General features: G+C 34.7%; 1 protein-coding gene across 3 annotated transcripts in view; it reads right to left on the minus strand.

Moving 5' to 3' along the window:
* Nucleotides 1–10,881, minus strand: part of GPRC6A (G protein-coupled receptor, class C, group 6, member A) — a 30,637-nt gene that overhangs the window by 8,089 nt on the left and 11,667 nt on the right. Inside the window, exons 2-4 of one of the 3 annotated variants that reach the window (XM_011935070.1) lie at nucleotides 9,318–9,621; nucleotides 6,633–6,944; nucleotides 246–458 (exon numbers count right to left, since the gene is read on the minus strand). In XM_011935070.1, the coding sequence (XP_011790460.1) occupies nucleotides 246–458; nucleotides 6,633–6,944; nucleotides 9,318–9,621 (829 nt within the window). Of the gene's footprint in view, nucleotides 1–245; nucleotides 459–6,107; nucleotides 6,945–9,317; nucleotides 9,622–10,881 lie in introns of all 3 variants that reach the window. The other 2 variants (XM_011935068.1, XM_011935069.1) reach the window with 2 other exon arrangements.

Raw genomic sequence — 10,881 nt, forward strand, 5'->3', positions numbered from 1 at the left:
ACATTGATTAGGCCAAAACTTGATTAACAGGGATTTTGCTTGGCCAGATGAGTATGATGAAGAGAGGGGCAGGGGAATTGAGGGTGTACAAGGGGGAGTTAAATAGTTGACCATGGAATTTGAGGAGGAAAGGTGGGGACAGTAAACAGGCAAGAGGGTCACTGGAGGTCTTGGTGGGGCAAGGACTTTTGCAGTTGAGGTACCAATTGCTTTGAGTGCTACAAAGCAGCCTACAACAAGATTACCTTAAGATTCCTGAACTCATTTTTTGTTTCCTGATCTGGGATGATGAAGACATCATTCTGTAGGTCATATTCTGCCATCTTGGTGACAGTCATGTGTCCATTGATCTCCTTCCAGAGCACAACATCATATCCAGTATTTAAATCCCCATGAGCATCAAAATGAAATGAATTTCCTCCATCAGTGAATGTCACATTTTTTAGCACACCAAGTAACTATAAAAAATAAAAACAGAAATAAGCGCTTAAAATAAATGTTGCAAGTGTGTTCGTTATTCTAATGATAACACTGCCTTATAAAGTATATCACTTAAAAATGAGAAGAAAAAGATTACAGATTACTGGTTCGAGAATTCTTAACTATCTGGCAACAAATTGAGAATGAATTTCACTTGGGTTCTAGCCTCATTTCTGCCTAACTTTTGCTGTATAAATTTGGAAAAGCAAGTTAATTTCTATGAATCGTTGTTTCTAAGTATCTGCGTTTATCCTACAGATTTTTAGAATAGGCCCCCTGGTATAGACACCTAGGATCTAACTGTGGTTCCATCTCTCATCAATGAAATCTTGACAGGTACAATTACTTTCTATCTTACTATCTCCAATGGTTCTTAAGTTTGTTTCAATGATTGAGTATGTAGTAAAGTGATCTCTAAATTATATTTCTAAGTTAATTCACAAAATGATTTATTTTTTAACTGGAGAGGAAAGAAATATAAGGATAAATTACCTGTCTTGCTACCCAATTTGTACAGTGAGAACTTGTATACTACAGAGTTAGGACAAAAAATATTTTTCTTACAAATGGGGTAGCCATATTGAGGTTGTGCTGTAGTGGAAGAACAATAGACTGGAAGGTAGGGAAACAGGCTGCTGTTCTGGCTTCAACATTAACTTAATATGTAAGTATGCCAAGTAAATATCCTCTCCAAATGCTTTCATAATGACCCATTTATTACCTAAATCTATGGTTTTATGTGGCTTTTGTTGGGTATAAAATCTACAGAATAAGGCAGAAATTTTTCTATTTGAAGACAATTATTCTATTCTCATTCTTTTGAGCTAACTTTTTATGAGTGTTTCAATTTTTTGTCAATAGAATATAAAAAAAGTTATATTTTCAAGTAAATAGATTAGCTATGATAGTAACGTCAATGAGAAATGTTTCTTTAGCAGAATCTCTATGTGTGTGTATTTATTTTATGTCTCCACAGATTTCTTAGCTCTTTTAATGGATATCAATTAATTAGTGTTACTTTAAAGAAGCAGGATATCAGATCTAACATGGTGGAATTCACTAACAAAATTTTATTCTAGCAATTACCTGGAAGAAAAAAAAAAAGGAGAGAACAAAAATAAAAGAATATGCAAGGGCCTACCTCCAATGTTCTCACTTCTATCTGTTGACTGCTTTGTTTCTTCTGTTCTTTCCTTAAGCAATATATACATGTAAACCCCAGTGACTCAGTTCTTTAGGGAGCGTATCCTCTTCCACACAGGTGTTTGAACTATAATTTCTACCTCTTTTTCTTCCTGTGCTTAATTAGGCCTTATAGGCTAAAGTTCTCATACCTATTTGTTCTGTAAATAATCATAAAATTGTATAATGTACATAAACTTCCACAATTTTATGCTTGTTCTTATAGGAAACAGGGTGGAAGCAAATACAACGGTATTTTCATTACTCATTAAATATAATAAAACATTTGCTATGAAGTAAGGTAAATCTTAAGCTGTTATTAAGCTGTTAAATGCTTTTTTCACAGCATTTAAAAACATTTTTCATGGAGACTCTGAAATTCACCATTAATTGACACTACAAATTTAGAGAATGGGATTTGCATTTCAACTATCATCTTATTCACCTGTGTATGATAACGCCCAGTTTTTAAGCACACATGGCCAGGAATCACACCAATTAAGGTGATATGGTTGATATTGTTTTCCATTGTTCTAACTGTGCTGATGGCTGCTCTACCTCCATAAGTAAGGTTACTGTGGAAAGAGATATCTTCATGGCTAAGTTAGAGAAGGGCAGTGGAAACAGCCTTGCATCTGTGTCCTGATGCCCAGACTATGTCTTCTTTTGTGAAGTTTTCCATTGTGTAGGAGAAAACACATTGATCTAAGGCTGGGGCAGCCGTTTCATTGCTAACTATGTGAATCGCCATGGGATAGATCTTTACTGTTAAGGTTTCTTCCATCTCTAAACTCTGACAAGTCTTGGTCACTAGAAACACTTCTTCTTACCACTTCTTCAAGATGCAATGTAAAGAGGATGAGTCCTGTCGGCCTACCATATTTCATAAAGATTAGAGGTGGTGTATATCAGGATCTAGAACCATATGTTTTAAAAATTATTAGTTATTATTATCTTACCATGACAAAATTACTCTCATGTCTCTCTTGACTTCTGGACTAATAGGCAACTACCTTGCTACACTTACATATTTCATAAATTCATCAAATTCAACATCTCCAAAATGGAAAGCTTAATATTTCTTACTCCCACCAGACCTCCACTTTTCTCTCTGTTTCCAGCCTGACAAATGACACCAGTCGTCCCATATTGGAATCATCTGCAGCACTTTTGGTGCTCTCTGTCATCATTTACATACAATCGACCTTCAAATGCTCTTCATCCTCCCTCTTCAATATCCACGTATACATCTTTTCATCCTTATTGTCTTACCTGTAGGCATTCTTATCTTATGTCTGATTTACCAAATTGGTCTTTCTCCTTTCAATCTTGTGTCCCTTTAATCAATTCGCCTTGGATGGAAAAAATATCATATGACTCTCCTGCCTGAGAATGTCTTTAATTAGCTGCCCTATCTTCTGTCAAGTTCAAATCTTTGAACATAATTTGCAACCTTTCCATTTAAGGGGGCGTCCTATACTAGCAGTATCAGCATCATCTGGGACATTGTTAAAAATGTAGACTTTTCAATCCCACTGTGGAACTACTGAATTAACAGATAATAAGATTCCCAAGAAAGTCAACTGCACATCAAAGTTTGAGGTGCCCTGATAGACAAGGCTCTAATAATATGTCTTTCACTAACTCATTCAGTTAGTCCTTCACTAACTCATTACAGCTCTCTTGCAAGACTCCAGTCATGTGGCATGATTTCCTGCTTCCTGAAGATGCTGTTCTTTCCTTTCTCTCTTTTCTGGGACTTTGCTGGAATATTTCTGTTCTGGCTAACTGCTGCCCTTCCTTACATTCACACAGAGGTCATGTTTTTGGAGAATGTTCTCTGAATTGGTAATACTGGATTAGCTGTCTCACTTAGGTACTTCTCCGCCATCTTGTGTTTATATGAAACACTATAATGCACCATTCTACATTGTAATCAGCTCCTTAATTGTTTGATTGTACACATCACTGGACAGATAATTCCTTTAGGGAAGGAATTCTGTCCTGTTCTCCATAATATCTTCACCACTCAACACACTGCCTGAAACATTGAGACACCAAACATTTGCTAAATAAGTATATGAATAGAAGTTTAACTATTAGACATTCTTTCATCTCTCACACATCACTTACTACCTTATATATCATCAGAAGTAAAGGAAAACCAAAAAGAAAACCAAAATCACTGGTCACAGCAAGGAAGTGGTGCCCTCCACACACATCTGAGGAACATTAAAAATCTGCTGAAGTAAAACAAGCATGACTGTGCTGTCCCTGAGTATGGCTCACAAATATCACCACATACAGGGTCAAAGTAAGTCCTATCCTCAAACACTGGGAAAACTTAACCCCTTTAAAATTATTTGAATCTAAAATCATTTAGAAAGTACTCTTTAAATATTAGTGAATTTTGCTAGGGTACAAAGAAATCCTTAAGAATGTATCATTGACTAGGGACCCTAAATGTTGCTGATCTTTAAAATTTAAGTCTACAGAGATTTCTTTATAAAAGGATAACTCTTTGTATTATTTGTCTTACTGACTCTTGCACTGACTTGATATGGCTCACTCATGTCATGATCAAAGGAGCAAGTCATCCCCCTGTTCTTCCTTTCCAATCTGTTTCTGTTTGTTTCTAGATTAACAGGCTCTGGGGGCAAAAAGAATGACTCCAGGCTCCTAGTGTTTAAATAAAACATTTTAGGAGACTCTGCTTAGATGATTTCTTCCCAAATCTTATCATCAACATGTTTGAGACTTATTCCTAATTTAAAATACTTTCTCTATTTTTCCCCATATCTTCAGGTGGTGAATAACTCTTGCTATTTGCATTTCTTTGTCCTTATGAGGTTCTTCATATAACCGCCCCCCCCCGGCTCCACTTTATGTCGTCTGTCTCCACAACTGTTCTCTATTTCTCTTTCTTAATCTCTTATTTCTAAAATTCCATGTGGTGGTATTATTACTGTAGTCTAATTTTAAAAATTAAAACTGTTTTACTGCAGTGCACCAGGCCAAAAGCCTTGAAATATATTAGAAAACTTTGTACCGACCTTGGAATATAGTGAAGAATGATGATCTAAAAAAGATAATTTATGGTTTTTACCACCATCATTAAAGTTTTATATTACAAAGGGAATGCTTTCATATAGGTGTCTTAAAGTCATCAGACATAACTATATATATATATTTATATTATATATATTATATATATATTTATATTATATATATTATATATATATATTTAAAAGAGTGTTTGCACTTGAGAAAAGGTCCTAATCTCTAGTTTTACCTCTTTATTAGATTTTTGGCTTTGTATTTATAAGGTAAAAAGTAGTTTAAAAGTGAGCAATTTAAAATACGCTCCCACCATTGCATGATCCTCCCAAATGTTAACAGGTCATACCAGACCTCAGAGATGGTATTTTTGGGTGTTTAAAGTAAAAAAAATGACAAAAGTAGAAAAAACTTGTTCTAGATATCCACTTGTATGATCAGAAGAATTGTCTTATTTCTTTTACCTTCTTTTCTCTTACAAATTTAAAAAATATGTATTTTGTAACATGATTCTGCTTCAGGACACACAAGTTTGTCTTTGAATACATGTTATTGAGAAATTTGTTTCTAATAAGTAAAACATCATTATTAAAGGAAGCAATGTACTTTTCAATGCCTTGTTCAAGGGCATTTGAGAAAGCACAATGGAAATTTTTCACTAAATGAAACCATGTTAAATTTTAAGTTTCCCCAAACTAATCAAAGAGAAGAAAGGGAAAAAGTTCTTTTACACACAATTGCTGGTTTCTTTAAGCCTGGAATATCATAACTGACCTAACAACATTCCTTTGATGAATACTGGAGTCCAAGTCCTTTACGTATATACATATACACATAAAGACTCTAATGGTCTTATGTGTATATGTATTTATTTACTGTACCTCCATCTTAATTGAGAGTCTTAACTATAAATGTTGGGATTATAAACCACCAAAGACAGTGAAAAGCAAGGAAGGTGGATTCAGAAGACCCAGACTGCAGTTGTATTTCTGGTACTTCCTAGTTTTAGTTTCCTCATCCATCATATTTAGTAAAAAACAAAAGGATTATTAAACATGTCAGCTCTAACTCTTGTGTTTTTTTAAGAGTATTTAAAAGTGATAATTTATATGACTCAAGGAAAATAGCATCATCAAAATAATTTTCGTGGGAAATAAAAGAATACAACTTTGGTAGGTCAGAGTAGGAAGTGAAGATAAAATACATCTCTATTATCTTCAAGAGTAAGGCACTATGATAGAAATGCAGGTTATTTAAACACTGAAAGTGTCTATTTATAAAAGGAATAGGATTAAGAGCAATGAATATAAATCTTTGCAAATTAAAACAAGGAAGGAAATGCAGAAAATGATGGTAGGAGAGTTTTTCTTGGATGTGTGAGTTAGTACCTCCCATGGTTGAAAGGCGTTGGGGTTCTGACAGTCACGAGCTTGACACAGATCCCGAATGGCATAACCAAGGGCAAACACTGCAAGTTGAATACTATGAATGAGTCCTGGCTCAGCATAGTCCCGGAGGAAGTCACTTCTCATGAAGAAGTTTCTTTCTATAGCCGTGTTAGCCTTGTAGGCCAAAGTCCTTTGAGAATGATTGAAAATGCATTGACTCAAATCAGTGTCCTTGACATATGTGCAGGCAGATAAATGCACGGCATATTCATGTAAGAGTTTGTTACTGTCACTGGGAAGCAAGTGCAGATTTTGAAGAAAGGAATGGAAAGAGGATATATTCCCTCTTCTAAAGGTAAAGCCCACAACTTTGCCAATGTTTTTAACATTAGGAATGGTGGTAATCTTGGTGGCAGTTGACCAATTATCACTAGCAATCCACATCTTATTTATATTCATTTCAATGGCTTTATTGAAGAGATCGAAAACATGGAATTGCCTCAGAAATACCACAATGACATTAACCTGGGCTTCTAAAATGATTTTCTCCAGTATCTGATTGATTCTGACTTCAATGGTATTATCTGAAAGAAAGGCTGGAAGAACTTCTTTGAAGGCTATGCAGACATTATTTGCTTCAGCCTGAATTATAAAAGTGTTAAGAGCCAATCGTCCATAGTCATCATCTGTGGTTATGATGCCAATCCAGTTCCAACCAGATTTCTGAATCAGGTGAGCCATTGCTTTAATTTGATGGAAGTCACTGGGCACAGTCCGCAAAAATGAAGGAAAGCGAATTTTGTCACTCAGGATTTCTGCAGTTGATTCATAACCCACCTGGAAATAGACAGAATATTTTAGTTATGGTGTTGATGAACTTCACGTGACTGTTCACGGTAGGTCCTCCTCTCTTTGATTGCTGTAAGTTTTCACGACTTTCCTTAAATTCTCTAGTCTTTTTCATCCTTCTTCTATGAATTACTACTTTATAAACAGCTTAAATCATGATACTTAGCCCTGATGATGGTTTAGAATCATGACTTTCTAATTATTTCATACTGTGTTTAGTACAGGCCTTTTGAGAATTCAGGCTCTATCTCATTTTTCCATTTACACCTCTATATTCCTCTATGTCTATCTTGTATCTCTGGCAGGGGGTCAAGAGTGGATATTATTCAAATACTTAGAGGTAAATACAGGAAAAATGCAGTTCATCACATAAGCAAAATGCAGTTTGGAACATCAGCGTGTTCAAAATCTTGTCTAATGCATAATTTAGGTGATTTTATTCTAGGCAAAGTCAATCAGTCAAATAATCATCTTGTCCAGGGGTCTGCAAAATTTTCCTGTAAAGAACCAGATATAAAATATTTTAAGCTTTTTTGGTCATGTATAGTCTCTGTCATATCTTTTTTTTTGTTGTTACAACGTTTTAGAAATGTAAAAACTATTTTTAGCTTGGAAGCTCAAGAGCATGAGAGCCACATTTGGTCCACAGGCTGTGGTTTTCTGACTCCTGATCTAGTCAAATAAGTATCAGCATTTTTGGAAGACCTACTTAATGTACACAAAGTTTTGCCTGATTCATAGCTTTGGTGAATTATTACCTTCTATAGATGCAATAGCAACATGTCACTTGTTCAGCATTTCTTCTTTTTCTTTCTTTCTTTCCTTCTTTTTTCTTTCTTTTTTTTTTTTTTTTTAACTACTTGTAGCTGCCATGTGGTGTGGTGGAAAGACAATAGGCTTGGGAACAAGATAAACTGTTAGAATCCCAACTCCAATAAAGTTGGGAACATTATGTAATGTTTCTTTACTGTAAAGTTATAAGATTCTTGCTAAGATTAAAGGAGAAAAATTAAATAGATATGAGCACACTTTCAGGAAACCTAAGTTACCTTCCAAGTACCTGATGTTGCTATGCTCAGCCACATTAAGAGCTGAACTTTCTTAAAATTAGTCTTACCCATGGAACGTCCCCTTACCTTTTCTGCTGTCTATTACAGAAATTGCATTTTTGCATTAGCCAGTTGTTGTTAAGTCTGCTTTCCTTACTTATCACCTAACTAGTATCATACATAGTCTAGAAATTTTAAGCCAAAGCCTTATCTTTGATGTGTTTGATAAATAGTTCTTTTTGTTTAATCATTTTGGATTACATTTTTTTATTACCCATGTCACTATAATATAATGGAACTCTAATAGTCTTTACATGTATATGCGTTTATTTACTCTACCTCCAAAAAGTTATGTATTTTGAATTCTTATACACATTCATTATGTTATATATATATTTTTTCTGTCTGCTCACTTCTATCAGATGGTCATTTCTTAATAATCTGAATATAAACCTTTTTCTTTTCTAACTTTTGGCTTCTCTTCCTCCTTAAGATTAGAAATCAGTGATGTAGAGAGTTACAAAGTAGTGTGATTTCAAAATGAAAGCCAAAGAGACTTAATTGACTCTGAGCAATGTTCAAGAACTTAGTACACAGTGCTCTGATATCTGATTTGTTTTTTTCAGAGAACTTTTTGTTACTTTCTGGTTATTGGCTTGCATTCCAGGGAAATAAATAGCTCTACAGTCTTTGCTAAATGCCTTCCCATCATATTCAGAACAACATGCAAACTGTCCCAGGGCTTACAAGATGCTACATGACCCAGGCTTTGCCCATCTCTACAAAAGCATCTCTTACTATGTTTCCTTTTGCTTCAACTGATCTAGCCAGATTGGCCTTTTTGCTATTCCTCAGGCATTCCAACTTTGCACTTGCTACTTGCTCAGATACTCTTTCTCCCTTCTCTCATCCTCTCTTCACACTCCTCACTCAAGCTTGAGACTAAATGTCACTTCCTCAAGAAGTCTTTCTTTGACCTCTCTGTCTCCTTACTCCTGAGTCTCTTTAGTTTCTTCATAGCATGTGACTGATGTTATTTTAGAGACAAGGCAGTTTAGACCCAAAGATGTTTGTGTCTTACACAAATCAAGCTGAAAACAGTCAGAAACTAGACCTGATAGATTGAGGGGTAATTACTCCCTTAGTACTTTTCCACTATACTCTCTGTAATGGTATGCAACCTTTCTTTAACTAAAGAGAAAGAAAGGTTAAAGTAAAAGCGACTCCCTAGCTAGTTTCCTCAGGTTTCCCTGATCCTTTCATAATAACAAATGTGATCAAAATCAATGTATGGAGGTAGCACAAAACCTACCTGTGGCATGAGCTGTAAATTCAACATCCTGGAGACAGCCATTGTTATTTCTGAATACCCAGAACCTATGACAGCCTTAACTCTTGGCACATAGCTGGAATAGTCACACTTAAACTCCACAGTTTCTTTGGAGCAGTTGAATTTAGAAAGAAACCTCAGAGTGGCTGCCATTGCCACTGTGACTTCTGTACAAGTGTCATAGATTTCATACCCCAGTTTGACTCCAGATAATAGTGTTGAATTGTTGATCATCTCAATGCTGTGTATCATGGCAAGAGTTTGAAGAAAGACTGATATTTCAAAGCTGTTGGGAAACAAGTTTTTTTTGAAATCAGAACATAACTCTTCTATGGACATGCCCATATCTCATTTTGCCTACATCTCTTCATAAAAATTTCTAGATGAGTGAATCTTATCTGTTAAAGGATCTAAATTTTATTTAAAAACAATTTTTCATGAAAGTATTTATAAAGGGTAATATAAGAACCCACAGTTTCTTAAAAGGAGTCTATGCTACAGGATTTAACCTTTTCTTGATGATTTTTTTGATCATTTTGAACAATGCAATATGAAGATATGTTTGATTTTTGTTTCTTTTTGTGTTAGAGATCAGCATTTTACTGCTGTCAATATGCTTGCTTTTTAGACTCATAAGCCTGTCTTTTAGTTTCTGATTCTAATCTGTGGGATTGGAAACCAGATAAATAAGACTCTTAAGAATTACATTTAGACAGCTTTGGTTAAAGCCTAACAGTCTGCTCCTAGATAAAGTGCCTTATTTTAGTTCTGAGGCATAGCTATTTCCACATTCAGAGGATATTTTTTATACATCTTGATCTGTGATTATTTCAGAGCACTGAGTTGTCTGATTACTGATTTACTGTTAAGTTTATTTCATCCACCACTGTATACAAAATATTACAAATAGTGCCTAATATATAATAAGGGTTCAATACACTTTTTAAAAATGAATAAAAGGGGATATTATTGTTCAGGGTTTGATATTCTAGTTTCTTTTTAGTTAATTAAAGTTTTGATAATTAAACTATTGGAATATTACAATTTGTCATTGTGAACCATGTTTAGATGGTTCTGTCTCTACAAATGCATCTCTTGCTATGTTTCCTTCTGCTTCACTGATCTAGCCAGATTAAATTTTTTGCTATTCTTTGGACATTCCAACTTTGCACTTGTTGCTCCTTGGCCAGATACTCTTCTCCCCTCCCTAAAATAATAAAGTAAGTAATAATAAAAATATATCAATAAGTTAAAGTATTTGAAGATTACTATTTGTCATTGTGAACCATGTCTTGCAATGACAAATAGTAATATTCAAATAGCTTAATTTAGCAAAATGTAGTGAACTAAAAAGAAACTGTAATATCAAAACCCTGAATAATAATATCCGTCTTGATGTGAAGGACCTCTTCAAGGAGAACTACAAACCACTGCTCAATGAAATAAAAGAGGACACAAACAAATGGAACATTCCATGCTCATGGATAGGAAGAATCAATATCGTGAAAATGGCCATACTGCCCAAGGTAATTTATAGATTCAATAC

The sequence above is a fragment of the Colobus angolensis genome, unplaced genomic scaffold (genome assembly GCF_000951035.1).
Source record: "Colobus angolensis palliatus isolate OR3802 unplaced genomic scaffold, Cang.pa_1.0 Scaffold14, whole genome shotgun sequence".
Lineage (NCBI taxonomy): Eukaryota > Metazoa > Chordata > Mammalia > Primates > Cercopithecidae > Colobus > Colobus angolensis.